Source organism: Gouania willdenowi, chromosome 1, assembly GCF_900634775.1.
Source record: "Gouania willdenowi chromosome 1, fGouWil2.1, whole genome shotgun sequence".
Classification (NCBI taxonomy): Eukaryota; Metazoa; Chordata; class Actinopteri; order Blenniiformes; family Gobiesocidae; genus Gouania; species Gouania willdenowi.
This window is the reverse complement of record NC_041044.1, coordinates 41,374,101-41,392,254: the sequence shown is the minus strand read 5'-3', so window position 1 is coordinate 41,392,254 and position 18,154 is coordinate 41,374,101. Positions and strand designations below refer to the sequence as shown.

The following is an 18,154-nucleotide window of genomic DNA, read 5'->3' as shown; positions in this document are numbered from 1 at the left end:
AGAGAGACGAAGAAGAAGAAGAAGAAGAAAGAAGAGAAGCAGAAGAAGAAGAAGAAGTCTAAGGCCTGTTAGAAAAAGAACAATAATCATCGTTTCTGTATATTTGAACAAAATAAAGCTCTGATAATTAACTGGTTGAAATGGAAAACAATGAAGTCACATTTCACTGGTCAGTCTGATAATGAACAGAGATTTTGTTTTAATGTTTATTGTCAGTCAGACTTCAGCCCCTTAGAGGGACCACCACCCTCCAGTTTGAGAACCACTTACGCAGACAACAGATCCTGTTTTCTTTGTGACTTTCATTAGCTTTGCACGACTTTAAAATGTACTCACATGTGATTTTATGAACTTAATGAAATTATAATGATGATCATGATGATTGGAGGCGGACCGTGTTTGTTCTAAACCCGGTTTATGGTCATTTTTGGGGGTTGGACCAAAGCCTGTTTCCGTCGCTCTTTGCAGCTGTTAGTTTAATCTGATTTTCTCTGCTGGTTTTCCGTCAGCAGGAGGAGGAAAAGAAGAGAAAAAGAGTGAGAAAAGAAGAGAAAAAGAGGCGGAAAAGCGGGGAAACCCTGGCCGAGGTTCGTCCTCAGCTGAACCGAGGACACCCGGCGTGAAGCGGAGCGGCTGGACGGGAATAACCGGCGCTGTGAGGACCAGCCGGGCTGTGATGGTGCTCTGAACCGTCAGTATTTAACGCATTTTTATTTACTTTCAAAGTCATATAATGTATTTTTATTAATTATTATCCTAATAACACTATTTATGGTTATGTCTTCTTTTCCCCTCCTGATCACTTATTATTATTATTATTATTATTATTATTATTATTATTATTATTATTATTATTATTATGATGTCTTTTTTTCTTAACTTTTACCAGTTTTTACAAATATCTTTTTGATTAAAACATTGTTTTAAACATTACATTTCGCACTGACTATATTTTTGGTAGGCTTGTGACTTATTTTCTTATGCCTATATAATAATGTAGCTAAACTGACAATGAGCAGGGATTTAAACTATGACACAAGAGTACAACATACAGGCAAAAACAAAAAGGAACATAATGAACAGCCCTTTATTTAGTTTATTACTCCACACTGAGATTTATTCAAATATTAGCTCTTCCAAAGTTTTTATGTCTCTTAACCTTTACCAGCTTTTACAAATATCTTTGCGATTAAAGACATATTTGTCATGTTTAGAACATGAAACATCACTAGGGATATATTCTTGTTAGGCTTGTAACTTATTTATTTATGCCTCTCTATGATAATAAGTTAAAAACCAAATCATAGGCAATGAGTAGAGATTTAAACAATGATGAACGGAAAAAAACAAAACTGAACATAAATTAAACAGTCTTTATTTAGTAGTTTATAATTCCACACTGATATTTATTCAAATATTAGCTCTTTCAAAGCTTGTACATCCAAATAAAAGTCCTTTATTTGTTTCAAATTGAACCTATTTTCCCTATAATTGCAGATTTAAATTTTTTTACCGACATAAAGGTATAATTTAAGATACAAATGCACCATTAGGGGCTATTACACGTTCTCCAGTTGTGTCAGAGTGTGTAATTGTTCAATGTACAAGTAACAGTTACATAAGAGACTTTTCAAAGAACTGTTTCACTGTTAAATCATTACAACCAAAGTTGGTTTATATTTTTACACAGATCACCCAGAACATGGCACGTGAAGTAAATTATGTTTCAGTATAAAAATTACACAAAAGTGTGAAACTGCATGACAAAGACATCCTGTCTTTGGACGTCCTACTTTAAATCTAACGGAACTTAAAGATGCTACTGTTGTTTTTGTTGGGTCCAGATACCACAGCACAGCTTCATGGCTTTACTAAAGTTAAATATAGCATAGTTGTGTATGCAAACATGGATGTTACTATCATCATAGTATATACCAGTGATTCCCAACCAGGGTTAGTGTACCCTTATGGGTTTTTGAACAAGAAATTGTCAATTAATTTTAATATTGTACTGATTTTTGCATGCATAACTTTTCATTTTTCATTGACATACAATACATCGAAGAGTCATGTTCCAAATCTAAATCAGCCAAAACATCAGAAATCCATGAAGGAACGGATTAAATGAGCCTACGCTGGCACAAATAAACAGTGTTTAACAAAAACCAGGAATTAAAAAAAAAGTTTAGAAATAGTAAAATACGTCTTCCTGCTTTTTATCTGTTTGTTCCCAATAGATTTTTTTTCGTGTGTGTAAATTTGTTTAGTGCAAAATCGCAAAATCTTTCTTATAAGTCCTTTTAATGTGTTTTTTTGCTCGCATATTTTGTTTTCAGGTTTTTTGCTATGTACATTTCCCTACAGGTACCCTTTAAAAAATGAATAAATAACTTTATCTTTCTGAATTATAGTGCTCTATAGTTATTACACTTCCACATCAAAGCGACGATCTATAAATCACTTCCTAAAGTCAAAGCACACACGTGTGATCTCATTGGACCCAAATCAACTGATTTTTATAGTAACGTTGCAGGGTTACACCATCATTCTTTTGCGTGTATAATGGGTATACTGTGTCTATGAAACATGAATAGATGATGAACCATGACATAAAACCTTTAAAACTGCTTGGTTTTGGTTTATTGATCAGAGTCAGAGTTTATGTTTATCCCCTCCCCATTTCACGTCTATATTACAAAATCAAAGCAAAGTATATACATACATTGTTTTATTTTGGTCTGGTCCAACTGGACCTAATGTCAGCCTTAAACTGAAGCCTATGGTTCATTAAATAATTCATGACTTTCCTGTAATTTTCACTTGCTCTGATGTTGGTCCTTCAGTCCTTGAGTAATTGTCACAGCTGTCTTTGATGTATTTGTGTTTCCCACCACTAGGTGACGCCCCCGCTACGTTTTTTTTTTTTTTTTTTGTTGCCTTGAGCCTCTGCCCTCAGTGAATGTCCTGCAGTTGCTGTTGATGTGGAATCCAAAGATGACCAATCAGAGTGAGGGGACGTTCATCCAGGACCTGTCCAGACCTCTGGAGGACACGTCGTTCTCAGACGAGGCCATTTCCATCCTGACCTCCACTAGCCAGCGAGCTACAACCATCCTCAGTCACACAAGTTCCTCCAAACCCAAGGACCCTGAGCTGGTGGCTGGCAGCAGCTGTGATGAAGACGCAGCCAACAACAACAACAACAGTGCACGCCGCAAACGGGATCTCATCCCCAACGAGAAGAAAGACGACGGCTACTGGGACAAGAGGAGGAAGAACAACGAGGCGGCCAAACGGTCCAGAGAGAAGAGACGGGCCAACGACATGGTTCTGGAGCAGAGGATTCTGGGTCTACTGGAGGAGAACGCCCAGCTCAGGGCCGAGCTGTTGGCGGTCAAGTTCCGCTTTGGCCTCGTGAAGGATCCGTCTGACATGTCCATCTGTTCACTGTCTGCACCAACGCCTTCTTCCACTAAACACCCAATTCACACCAATGGGGTCGTAACTGAACTTCCTCCGCCACAGGGTGTCATTCATGGCCTGAGAGCAGCAGAGGCAGGAAGTCAAATCTACCCTGAAGGGTCTGGAGTCTTCACGTTGTCCACCTCCAGCATTGGGAGTCTAGTGTATGGCAATGACACCCTGGAAGAGGGTTCCAGTTTCTATGTGAGGCAAGCGACGGAGCATCAGCTGGTGCAGAGACAACAAGAGTCACAGGAGAGTCTGAGGAGCCTCCCTCACAAGCTACGCTTCAAAGGAGGCGAGATAACCCCATCACACAGCGGTCCCCCAGTGGCGATGGTTGGCCCCAACATCCAGACGAGAAACCAACATCAGCTTGGAGGGGATCCACAAACTAAGACCCCAGAGGAAGCCGAGGGTTCATCATCCTCCAGGTGTTTGGTCACCAACAGGAAGTGCTCGCAGGAGGAAATCAGCCTGCGGTCACAGATCAGCTGTTTGTCTCAGGAAGTGGCTCAGCTCAAAAGACTCGTCACCCAACAGCTGATCATTAAGATCTCCTAAAACTCATTTTAGTTCAGGGGCCAAATATGAAGTTGGTTGATCTTAAGTGGTCCACAGAACTCAACAATAATTTCCCAAAGTTGCACTTCACGTATAAATGATACATAAAAATATATCCTACTCAAGTAGAAGTACTGTTATTTCATTGAAATTTTACTCAAGTACAAGTAAGTCATACATAAAATACTCAAGTACAAGTAAAAAGTAGCTCAATTAGATAGTACTCAAAGTAAAAGTTACTAGTTACTTTCACCCCAACATATTTATTTTTGGCCACGGTTCCCTTGCATACAATAAACATCTCATGTATGAACTTAAAAAGGAAGAGAGCAAATCTTGCACAATTGGAACATAGTTTGGTTTACACAAAAGCGTCTGTATGGAGGTAGATTTGTGTCTTTGTTGCATTGAATTTTACATAGTGCTTTATCATAGACACTCAAAGCACTTTACATTAATGTGCATTATTCTTTCACTCCACACACAGTGGTGGTAAGCTACTGTTGTAGCTACAGCTGCCCTGGGGTTAGACTGACAGAAGCACGGCTGCCATGGTGCGCCATTGATCCCTCCGACCACCATCAACACTCACACGCTACATTCATGCTAGGCAATGTGGGTGAAGTGCCTTGCCTAAGAACACAACGACAATGGCAAGATTCAAACCCCCAACCCTTCTGTTATTGGACGACCCACTCTGCCACGGTCACCCCATTTTTGATTGAATGATAAAGACACAAATCTACCTTCATACATGTGTATAAAACAAAATGTATTTTTTTTTAGATAAAATAACACCAATGAATTCAACTCAAAATAAAAATAAAAAATGATCAGCTTCTAAGTATAGAACATTAAAAATGAGAAAATAACCTCCATTCAATGCTGTTTTAATGTGCGTTGCTTTACGTTTAATCTAAATTGGTCGGTTATGATGTGATGCATTTGATTGTTGTCTGGTCATTTCATTTTTTGTAGTTTCACAATGTCCGTTGATCATTTTAAAAGAAAAAAAAATCATAATTTACTCAGTAACGGTTGGATGTAGAAATTGTAACAAATGACTTTACTTATTTTAAAACATACTTAAATTACTGATTTAGAAATATACTCAAAAAAGTACCCATAAAAGCAACTCAATTACTGTAACTTGAGTAGTTTTAATCCATTACTTTCACCTTTGTTTTTTAATTTTGGGAAAATATGAGAAATAATTTCAAGAAAATTGATTCATTTGAACAATTTGAGATTTAAAATGACTGCAGTCATGTGATAAAAGCGTGGGGGAAATTGCGATCCTATTGTGGAGTTTCATTGAATTTGTGTATTTGGAAGGGCTGAGATATCTACAACAGAATTATTTGGTAATTTACACAATATTTCATGTCTTTTCTGTCATTTTTTTTTTACATTTTCCTGCAGGACGAATTGGATGATCTAAAGGGCCAAATTTGGCCCCCGTGCCTTGAGTTTGACACGTGTCATAAAACCTGAGTAGAACATCCAGAGTAATGTACGTGTAAAATGACGTCACAACTACCAACTAATGAACAAATGAAGTGAGCTACCTCAGAGGAGAACCCTGACTTACAGCTACATACAGTATATACATATAGAGAAATGTGTTGCCTAATTTTTTGAGCAACATGAACCTGGTTAACCATGTAACGACTGCCTTTCAAATACGTTTTAAAGCAAACACTTTCAGGTTTGTTCCACAATATAAACCAAATTGCTGTATAATGGTGTAATCATGTGAAATGAAGTGGAATTCCATGTTAAATCAGCAGCAGAATGTGATAAAAAAGGCTATTAAAAAATGGCAAATGTCGCACACACATTCACCCTAAGGGTAATGAGGCTGAACTGGTTGAATAAAGCGAGTACTCACTGCATTAAGGAGAAACACAGTCTAATTTGTTAATAATGAATATGCAATCTGGGTGGCTCTGTTATAAAATATTGTTAGAAGATGAAGCTAACCAATTTATCAATCCCTATGTGATTTAGCCAACAAAATAAAATGCAACAGTTATGAAAATACAAGTTAACATTTTAATATGAATGAATTAAAGTTGTTTGAAATTCTTATGAGATGTTTTTCTCCATTAGTCTCTGTCTGTCTTTACTTGGGTTCATCTGTTGTTCTTCTTGTTTTCCCCACAGCGTTGTCCTTCTCACAGACAACCTCCCATAGTGCATTTCTCCTCCTGCCTATATTCACATGTGTTTGCTGTGATTCAAGAATATGTTTATGTATATGTCGACTCAGACATGCTGAGCATTGTGTGGCCATCGGTCTAATTTTGTGTAAAGTAAATGCGCAAATTGACCCAAAATACACAGAAAATGACAGAAAAATACACAAATTATAGAAAAAATATACAAAGGACACAGAAAAAGACAAACAGACAGGCAAATATACAAATCAACAACAAAAAATGCTCAGATTGATTATTATTCTAAATGCTGACATGAATGTTGATAATGTGGCCCTCAGATCACATGTTTGTCAAACAAACAAACACAGAAAAATAACTCCAAAAGCACACAAAAGGACCCAGAACACACAAAACAACAAAAAAATATACAGAATGACAGAAAACTAAACAAAATTACTCAAAAAACAAAACAAAAAACCCACAAAACCACAACAAAAATGACAGAAAAACACACACAAAACCTTTTTGTTATTTCCTGTATTCATGCTTGGATCAATAATTTTCCTTAATGCTGACATGAATGTAGATAATGTGGCCCTTTGTGGTCCCCGCTGTGATAAAACTCTACCAAACCTGAATTATGACAAAACCATTTGCCAACAGAATATAGTCTGCAAAAACCCACAACCATGTGTCTGTGAAGAAGCAGTCGTTGACTTCTATTTCTAATAAAGACACTGTTTTTTTCTTTAGCTGTAACATTAGATCACACATCTGTTTCAGGACCTTATAAATATCATTCCATCTATAGATATGACAGGTAATGTGATGAAAACATGATTTATGTTTGCTGTGACAGCTTCACACACTGTATTAAGCTACTTTTTCTTCTTTTTTTCCCACTGTGGCACATACAGATGTGACAGATGTGGCACTGCAGTGGAAAATGTAAAACAGTGCTTTCTCTTGACTTTTCCAATCCTTAGATATGAATGTGAAGCCACCAAAGCCTCCTTCCCACACACTGTGTCTGAATGAAATGGGACGTTTGGGACGTGGGACATGGAGACAAGGGGTGAGTGCAGGAGCTCAGCATGAGTCATCCATATAACGTCAGCAGTGGAAAAGCTATTTATAGCCTCTAAGCAGCTGTGGTGGGGACAGATTGGCTCATATGGAAGTGAAGGATACAGGTATAGAATATATTAGCAGAAGGACATCTGATACATGGATAAATACGTCCTGTGGAGAAAAGGGAGCAGTTACTGTTATCACAGCAAGGGGCCACAACAATGTGATTACATCTTGGGGCCACATTATCAACGTTCAGGTCAGCATTTATAATAGAGACCAATCTGAGCATTAACACAGGAAAGAACAAAGGGCTTTTAAGTCTTTTTACTTTCATATTGTGTGTATTTTTGTCCTTTTAAGTGTTGTTTTGTGTGTTATGAGTAATTTTTGTGTATTTTGTAATCATTTTCTGTTTCGTTGTTATTTTGTGTGTTTTTAAAGTAAATTGTGTGTATCTTTGTTGTAGTTGTGTTTAGTTTTCTGTCATTCTGTATATTTGTGTTGTTTTGTGTGTTATGAGTCATTTTGTGTGTTTTTCTGCTTTTTGTTGTTGTTTTATGAATTTTAGTTGTTGGCTCGTGTGTTTTGAGTAATTTTGTGTATTTTGTAATACTTTTTTTGTCTTTTATGTTTTGTTTTGTTTTGTGTGTTTTAGTTGTTGTTTTGTGTGTTATGAGTAATTTTGTGTAATTTAAAAACAATAATTTTCTTTGTTTTTTGTGTTTTCAAAGTCATTTTTCTAGGGTTTTTTTTTTGTTTATTATTTTGTGTTTTGAGTATTTTTGTTGTAGTTGTGTTTAGTTTTCTGTCATTCTGTATGTTTGTTGTTTTATCATTTTTGCGTGTTTTTGGAGTGTTTTTTCCTGGTTTTCTTGTTGTTATCGTTTCTCAACCTCACATGTTGTCATGGCAACTCAAAGAGAGCGACAGCGTCAGCTACACGAGCCTATTCTAACCATTCTAACATAATTGTGTTCATTTCCAAAGGCATAAATAATTTCAAACACTAGGGGGCGTTAATGTCCCAGAGCTCAATCACTCATTCATTCATTCATTGATTCACAGTAAAAACTGAGATTTTACTGCCTTTATTAATCCAGATCACTTTACTCTTGAGTAAAGTAGTTTATTACACTGATATTGTGTAACACTTTACTTGAAGTTTTATAAATAAGGCTGACATTACGCTGTCATTATCTGTCATTAGCATGAATGAGGTGTCATGAAGGCTGTCATTAATATTAATAATAAATAATAATAATGCATTGGATTTAAACAGAGCGTTATTTTGGTCACTCATGGCACTTTGCACGACATTATTCTTTCACTCCACACTTAGTGGTGGTAAGCTACTACGGACTGACGGAAGCGAGGCTGCCATAGTGCGCCATCGGTCCCTCCGACCACCACCAACACTCGCACACACACCACATTCATATTAAAGGGGCAGTATTATGATAAAATCACTTTATAATGGTTTTGCTACAGTGATAAACTGTACATTCCTGTAGCCTCATTCAGAGGGCTGAAGTTATAAAAGTTCTGTTTCCTCCCTCCCTTGTTATTCCACATTTTGTAAAAGAAAGAAAAAAAAAAAAGTCAGCTCCAAACAGGCAAGTTGGATTTTTCTCGCATTGTGACATCACAACTCAGAAACCCCTCCTCCTGACATTCCTGGCTCCTCCTACCCTATAAGAATGTGAGCTACTCCCTCTCCAACTACCTCACAGGTAAAACAAACATAGCAACGGCAGGTTGATATCACATTTAATATCTTTACTCTCAGTAATAGATTATCCAGCATATAGATAAACAGAATCACAATCAGTTTCACTTTTAGTAGCCGTTACACCACCTTGTATCGCCTTTGACATGATCTGACATGATTGTGACCCAATGCGACTCAGTGGTTGGACAAAACAATGGACTATCGTCTTAAATGGACTATTCCTGTGAGGTGAGGAGGAGACGGAAGACTGTTAATGATTTACTGCTGCTGCTGTGATAAACACACGCGATGAACTAGTGTTTGTGTTCACGCCTACTCGTGCTAATGCATGAAGGCCCAAAAAACAGCATGTTTTTAGAAGAGTCATGAAATGGACTTTTCAGAGGGCTAAAACTCCAGAAAACAGGCGACTTTGGGAAAATAAACCTGAAATACTATGTTGTTGGGTTTCTTAAAACAATTGGAGAGGAAAAATAGTATATTACTGGACCTTTAAGTGTCGTTTGCTTCATTTATGATACCTTTGTGTTGACATTTTTGGGTTAGGTGGAGGGATCTAGTGGGGTTAGGGTTAAACGACAGCCTTCATGACACTTTATTCATGCTATTGACAGGTGTCATGTCATAATAATGACAGCGTAATGCCAGCCTTTATGTAAAGTGTCACTAATATTTTCAACAGACAAATATGATACATCCACATTCCTGAGTGCTATCAGCAGGAGGTAAATGTGCACCAAAACATTCTCCAGGCTCTATTTGTTGCTCTTCAACAACAACAACAACAACATGATATCTTTTGTCTGCACAAATTCTCCATCCAGACACGCCTGCAACCCCCAACACACACACCCATCCATGTGAGCAGCAGTGGTAGTTGCTAGGCAGGCACCATCGCACCACAGTTGCCAAGGGAATGCCTGCACGCAGAGGCGTTGGGGGTTGGTGGTTCAACCAGAGGGGTCTGTGGGGGGAGGAGCACGTTCAAGCAAGTTCAAGGCCGCAGCTACCCAAACATGGTGATGGTGGTGGCGATGGGTGTGTGTATGTGTGTGGATTCAGACAAAGCAGGGGGAAGGGAAGCTCTAATGCATTGAATGATGATACCACAAACACATGGCTGCAGTAACTGCCTGTAATATGAGCAACAGGCTTTAGAGGGATTACAGAAAACATACTCTGAATCTGTCTGCTTTTTCTCACAGGTAACAAACTTGCACGAGCTGTTTAATGTCAGGTTTGAGCAGCAATTATTCCAAAATGTCATCACGGAAGGTAAGTTTATTAAATTTGTGACGTCAGGGCGGCTAGAACAACAATAAACCCCTGTCTGGATTTAGTGGAATTAATAAGAAAAGGGCATCCATCACGTGCAGGGGAAATATATGTTCTCACAACATCACAACCAGTGAGGAGCTGTGTAAGGATACTCGAGTGGAGCAAAAGATTAGAACCCAAAAGTGCCTAACATGAGTTCATTCACACAAAGGAATCAAACACATGCTTTATCAACTCATAACCTCACCAGAGTGGCCGACTCATACTGTGCATGTAAGTATTTCATATTTTATAACTGTATTCATAACACAGAGGGCATGTAGGGTGAACTGGGACTCAAATTCAGCCCTGGCATTTTCTGTTCAGACCAGCCCACTACATTATCAGCGACACCATGTAGAAGCTGTTATTAAGTCAGTGATGTTCAACATGTGGTTCTTTATGTCTTGATTTTAATTTCACCAGAAAAACCTCAAATCGAGAAACTTGTTTTAACCCCTTTTAACTTATTTTCTTTGTCACATTTTTGCCCTTTTTCAAAAAGTTCTGAGACTTTTTTCAGACTTTAGTTATCTTTTACCAATAAATACCCCTTTTTTCCCCCAATTTTGTGTCCATTTTTGCAAGTTCAACTTTACACTTTTATCCAATTTTATGTAATTTCTTACATTTTCTTAAATAAGCAAACTTTTGCACAACCAATACCACTTTTTTCCCTTTTGCCTACATTTCGCCTCTTTTTGTTCCTCATTTTTTACCCTTTTTCACTATTGTTTGGCACATTTTGCCCTTTTAAGCTCCCCTTTCCCATTACATACCACCTGGTTCCTTTTTATTTGCCCCTTTTTTGGGCCACTTTTGACTACTTTTGGCCCATTTTAGTCACTTTTCACTCTTTTCTTGCCATATTTTTATCACTTTGGACCATTTTGGCCACTTCTTACCATGTCTGCCTCCACTTGCTCTTCAAAAAAAAAAAAACAAAGTAGAGGACCGTTTTTAGTCCAAACTTCCAACCTGCTCAACACTGGCTACTTCTGTTTTTTCACCGCATTTATTTATTTGTTTGTTTGACTGTTTACCGGATTACCTCAAAATTACTTCACGGATTTAAAGAAAACTTTAACTAAAGATAGACCTGCGACAGTGGTGTCAAACTCATTTTAGTTCAGGGACCAAATACGGAGCAGTTTGATGTCAAGTGGGCCACAGATATTTTTGCGGGAAACAAGTAATTTCCACTATATTGTGCCCTAGTTTGCACTTCTACGTATACATCAAATACTAAATATGTAAGAAACCGACAATATTCTAGCGATAAGTGAAAGTTATCAGTTCATACAGGATCTTCACTTTAAATGTAATAGATTTTGCGATCAATTTTTATTAAATTAAGAGAAATATTCTGTCACAATTTCAGGATTTTGTAAGAATTATGAGTTTTACCACTAAAATGACTGCAATCGTGCGATATAAGCACTAGGAGTGTTGAATTTCATTTACACAATGATTCATGGTTTTTCTGTAATTTTTACTTCCTCCTTTGGGCCAAATTGGATTCTCCAAAGGGCCGGATTTGCCCCACGGGCCAGGAGTTTGACACGTGTGCCTTACGGCATGGAAGATTCTATTAAACTAGGGAGGGGAACTGATTCTGGATCTTTTTTTTTTTTTAATAGAATAAAATAAATCCATATCTCTTATGGCAACATTTAAAAAATGAATATCTCAGTTCGTTATTGATGAATCTTCATGAGATTTGACTCAGTTTTATGAGGTTGGTTCCTCAATTACCCCAATAGGTTTCATCAAGATTGGATTTAGATTTCACATTTCTCCTGAACACCAACAGCAGGAGGAGAGGGAAACTGTTTATTGTTCACAATCCTTAGAGGATGTATTTTTTATTTTATTTTATTTTTTTTAATTCTGTGGGGGATTAAAGTTCACCTTGTCTATTTTTATAAATATCTGTATCGTATATAATTTGTATTATTATTATTATTATTATTATTATTATTATTATTATTATTATTTATCCTACTTTATTTTCTACTACTGTAATGTGTGTGTATCTGATCCCTATTTTTAACAGTCTTTTATTTAAGTATGCACTTATTTATTGTTTATTAATTCTTTCTTTCGTCTTTAACGTTTTTATTCTTTTATTTGTGATTTTTTTTTTCTGTGTCTGTAACATAAGCAATTTCCCCCTGGGATTAATAAAGGAATTCTGATAGGTAACAACTGACTGTGTGTATCCTAAACCTCCGACCTATTAAAAAAGGTGAAACTTCTATTTGTGTCTCTTTTACGCTGTGGGTGTGATTTCTGCAGTTTATGACAAGCTGAATTTCCTTTAAACAAAAGTTGTTTTGTTTTTTCTTTCTGCATGGATGTGACCACAGCGCTGTAATAAGAAAAAACAGGCTCACACTCTTATTATGCCACAACAAAACAGATGGATGCCAAATTCCAACACAGAACAGCAGCAGATGGATCTCACACAGTCGCACAATGAATTTCAAACATTTTTACACTTTACTAAGAGGTGATAAGAGTAACATATGCAGGAGGAGGATTAGCAAGCAGGGAGAGGATTTGAGTTCAAGTACCAAAAACTGTTGCACAGTTGAGGAGTTTTATATTTGTATTCTTGTTTTGTTCTGATCTTTTGTAAGTGTGTCATATGACGTGTTTCCAACAGTTCTCCTTTGTTTTAATAACGTATCCTGTATCAAAACAAGTGGAATAAAATTGATAAATGATAACTATTCATAAAATTTATGACCTATGGCTTGAAAACCCTCACATTATAATACACCATGTGGTTTAATTAGACTTTTTTGTGTGTGTGTGTGTGATTTTAAACTTGTGTGTTTGCCCCCCAAAGCAAAACAAAAGCAAACGATCTTTGATTCATTGATCTATGACAGTGATTCTCAAATGGGGGTACGTGAGGGGGGGCTTTGCAGAGTGAGTGGAAAATTAACAAATAAAAGTTTTTGAAATATGGGATTTTTAAAATGTGTATTTTTGGTGATTATGAAAATTATCTTCATTAGAACAGAAAATACAAGGGTCAGGATTGCTTGGTCCCACACCAGGTGGGAGATAACCAGAAATGATTAAAATAGATGTATAAGTAAATCTTTTCAGGAGGCACCAAATCAGTGTTTTTCAACCTTGGGATCACCTGAAATGTCTAGTAATTAGTAAAAAAAAAAAAAAAAAAAAAAAGAAATAAATACTGCTTGATTTTATATACAGTATTAAATCAATGACTCCTTTTCAAATTGGCACATCACACACAATATAATTTATGATTAAAAACGTATATACTGGAGGAAAACAAATTTGTGATATTAAAAAGGTTGGGAAACACTGCACTAAATAATGTTTTATTCCACTTGTTTACAAAGTTAGATTCCTTTGTGTGTGTTAACACTCTTTCATTTCATCACATCTAGAGTTGTTGTTGTTGTTGTTTTAAATAGTATTCTGAGAAAAATATTGTATTTATACTCTGTTTCAGAAATAAGAGATGATATATTATAGGCAGTGGCTATCTGGACAGTTGCCGTATCAATATACCGACATTCTATCTGTACGCAGCGCCCCTGTTTGACCAGTTAAGGTTGTGTGACTAAAACTAAAACTAAACCTTACCCTAAACCCTAACCCCTAAAAAAATGTTGCGATATTGGGTTATAACCTAACCCTGACCCTAAACCTAACCCGGCCTAACCCTAGCCCTAACACTAACCCTAAGACGCTACGTACTTGTACTTCGGTAACCCTACCAATGTATGGTAACTGTACAAATAAGACACTTTCTATATATTTTTTTTTAACAGAAAAGAAAACTTTTACCAGGAAACTTTAAATCCCAATATCACGGATAAAAATGGGCAGCCATGACTTGTAGCTGCTGCTGTATGGAGGTAGATTTGTGCCTTTATTATTCAATAAAAAAATTAAAAAAAACATTTCAATCAAAAATAAATATTTTCAATCAAAGAAAAACAGTGTTCAAATGCAAAATCCCAAATAATTGCATTTTAACACTTTTTTTCTTTGATTGAAAATATATTTTTTTTATTGAAGTGTTTTGTTTTTTTTCATTTTTTATAATTTAGTAATAAAGACACAAATCTACCTCCATACTGCTGCTGCTATGTAATATATATGGAGGTAGATTTGTGTCTTTATTATTCAATTGAAAAAAATTATAATAATTCAAATAAAAATAAAAAAAAATTCAATCAAAGATAAAATGTTTTATCTTTTTTTTTTTTTTTTTAAACAATAGAAAGCCAACTGGTAAAACTCTGTCTCTGTGTAAACAATAAGGTTTTCAAACCTCTAAACGTGGCACAAATCGTGTTATTATTGCTAAACTCAGCAGCGACCTATGCTACGGACCGGTTGTGGGCCGCGGACCATTTGTTGGCCACCTGTTATAAGGCAGGGAGCGATGCCGGGGACAGAAACGTGACTCTGCAGCCGGAGCTGTTACGCAACCGCTGACCCACTAACACACATTTGTAGCGAAGCAGCAGCGGAAAGTGGAGCAGTCCGATCCAGCTCTGAGTCCGGCACCACCACCGATCCTCTCTGGGACGGAGCCCACCATCAGAACAACCTCCATACACACAGTTTACTCTGCTTTGTTCTTTCTGGAGGCTTTTTTCTCCTCTCTCTCTCTTTCTCTCAAAGGAAGACAAGGAAGGAGGAAACCCGACTAGACAGCTTTGTGTCGGGCTCTGTGGATCCTTCTCTACGGCTCATTTCTCTCCAGAACCAAACCTGGTGAGTTTAAATATGCTCCTGCTCTCATTTCCTCACATTTATATCAGTATTCATGTGCGTGTTTTTCTACAACTTGGTGGTTTTTAGGGTCGCTTCATTGTCTCTGTGTGAGGCGTTCGCGGCTCTCCTTTTGTCGCGTAAAACGCAGCTTCGGCGTGACTTTGTTACAATTTTTTGTGAACATTTCGTCCTAATAATGACAAAATAACTGCGGTTCCGCTTGGGGAAAAACAACGTGTTGGGAGTGAGAGCACGTGTTGTATGGTTGAATGTCAAATGGTGGTCAAATGTTCCCACATGGGGGTGTTTTCCAGGGAAAATGGGGGCATTTGCTGGTTGTCTGGTTAACGCAGACACACGGCGTACTTTACTGTGTTATCCACTGCACGTGGCATGCCGTGTTCCCAGTGTGCGTGTTTTAATGTGGGTCATCAGATCAGTGCACGGTATAACACTGTAATTTGTCTGAGTGAGCAACGCACGCACGCGCACACACACACACACAGCCTTAGAATAAACCTTATTTATAGGAGCCTTTCACAGACAGTCCTAACTTAAAATTCTGAATTATGCAACAAAAACAGCCCACATAACTATCACTACTCTATACAAACTAATATGATTCATAGTGTTCTTGTGATTTATTCCTTTATTTTTTGGATCATGTAACATGTAAAAATGTCCACGAATGCATCATCTTTTCACGCTCATAGACAGTTTATTTTAGTTATCAGGGATGACATAACCACAGCTCACAGCAGGGATGTGCAATAAACTGCAGCTCTCTCCTGGGACACAGAGGTCTGTAATTGATTCTAGTTCACACCCTGCATCATTCACAAGTAAAAAAAAAAAAAATCCCAATTCTCATCCTTAATAGAGATGCCTTAAATCACATCACAAATCACAGAAAATTATATATATTTTCCCATAAATATATTAAATAAAAATATGTTAAAATGTGAACCTGAGTTTACATTTAAAGCCGTGGTTCCCAGCCTTATTTGGATCGTCTGGCGAACCCAAAACTTTTTTTTTTCTTTCGAGAATTAGTTTTTGATTATATTAATTATAATGTACAAATACAGAGTAGCAAGGATTAACGACAAGTTGTTCCATATATATTGAGAAACACTGATTTAAAGATTAAAAACAAAATCTGTAGCAGGTGGATATGCTTGACATCAAACTATTTTACTCCGTTAGCTTCCTATTAGTCTAAAGATGCCTTTTAATTTTTAAGGTCATGACATTCTATTAAAAAAAAAGTATGGAAATATGTTTTTATTACCTAATTATCTCTAAAAAAAATTGCAGATACTAAAACTAGCAAAATATTAGAACTGTTATTAGAAGTGTGAATGACTCCCCATGAACACTTTCCCCTTCAAAATAAAAGCAACAGATCCTTTGTTCTAATTTTTTGGCCATGTAAAACGCCTATGTCTCAATAAAAATGGGTCCTCCTTGACCTATATTTGTGTCCTTACCCACGAGTTGAGAAGCCCTGATGTAGGACAGTGTCTGAGCTTATTTTTGGCTGCCTGTTCTGATCCTCCACAGTCTCAATGGGACATTCACGTAAGAATGTGTATAACTAGAGTACACTGTGGGAGGGGGTGTGATGCAATGTGTGGAAATCCCTGTCTGGTGAAGGCGAGGTTTGGCGACCCCCCCCCCCCCCCAATCTATTTCCAATCCCGCCTCCCTGCTGCCAGCTGGTCTGGATTCAGAGTCATCTGTATCCCTGTCCCAGCCAGCTCTGTGAATGTAGGTCAAACCTGAATCTGGGTGAGGAGGTGCATGAGTTCGACAGGGGCGGGCGGCGCTCCACTGCACTCTAGGACTTTTACATAAGTTTTTCACTTTGAGATTCAAACACGTGTACGTGAAATGTTACTTAAGTCTTACAAAAGTTTTAAAATGCAGCAAAAAAAAAAAAAAAACCCTTATTCTCTGGATTCCTAGTTAACTTTGAAACAAAGGGACTGGATAAAATGGAGGTTTTTGTTCCATGCTCCACGTGTGTGGTGTTGGGTGGGTTTAAAGGTGGAGGAGGGGAACAGGATGACTTACATTTTACTCACACTTGCCTTCAGAAGGGGTCAGAGGTGAAACATTCCTCTACCGGCGCCAAGTGCCTGTGAACTTCTTCATCAGAGTCATGTTTTAAAGTTAAACCGTTCACGGAGAAGAAAACTTTTACCAGAAAACTTTATTTCCCAATGTCACGGATAAAAAAGGGCAGCCATGACTTGTAACTGCTGCTGTATGGAGGTAGATTTGTGTCTTTATTATTCAATTAAATAAAAACACTTCAATCAAAAAAAAAATATTTTCAATCAAAGAAAAACAGTGTTCAAATGCAAAAACCCAAATAATTGCATTTTAACACTTTTTTTCTTTGATTGAAAATGTTTTTTTTTAGTGAAGTGATTTTTAAATTTTTTTTATTGAGTAATAAAGACACAAATCTACCTCCATACTGCTGCTGCTATGTAATATGTATAGCGGTAGATTTGTGTCTTTATTATTATAAAAAAAAAACCTTTTCAATAAAAAAAGTGTACTTCATTCAAAAAGTGTTTAAATACAATAAAATATTTTAACCCAAATAATTGCAAATTTCAATAAAAAAACTTAATCAAAAATAAAATGTTTGACTGCAAAAAAAAATTAAAAAAATGTTAAATATTTATTACTTTGAAGTGGAAAAAGGTTTGAAACTTTTTGTCTTTTAATTGAAATTTTTTTTCCATTTATTTGATTTTTTCTGATTGGAAAAAAGAAAACTATTTAAATCACGGGGAGAAAAAAAGTCTTTGATCGCAAAAAAATATAGCCACTAAAAAATTGCGTCTGAAATTTTTTAATTTAATTTCAAATATTTATTTTTGATTGAAGGAATTTGTTTTTTTTGATTGAAGTGATTTTTATTTTTTTCTTCTATTGAATATTAAAGACACAAATCTACCTCCATACTGCTGCTGCTTATGTAATATATATGGAGGTAGATTTGTGTCTTTATTATTCAATTGAGAAACAAAAAACCTTTTTTTAATAAAATCAGTGT

General features: G+C 36.6%; 1 protein-coding gene across 1 annotated transcript; it reads left to right on the top strand.

Moving 5' to 3' along the window:
• The first annotated feature begins 415 nt into the window (after nucleotides 1–415).
• LOC114467666 (uncharacterized) lies at nucleotides 416–4,185 on the top strand. The gene is made up of 2 exons (XM_028454130.1): nucleotides 416–691; nucleotides 2,898–4,185. The coding sequence occupies exon 2, from the start codon at nucleotides 2,980–2,982 to the stop codon at nucleotides 4,024–4,026; it is 1,047 nt and encodes a 348-aa protein (XP_028309931.1). The 5' UTR covers nucleotides 416–691; nucleotides 2,898–2,979; the 3' UTR covers nucleotides 4,027–4,185.
• The last annotated feature ends 13,969 nt before the right edge of the window (nucleotides 4,186–18,154 follow it).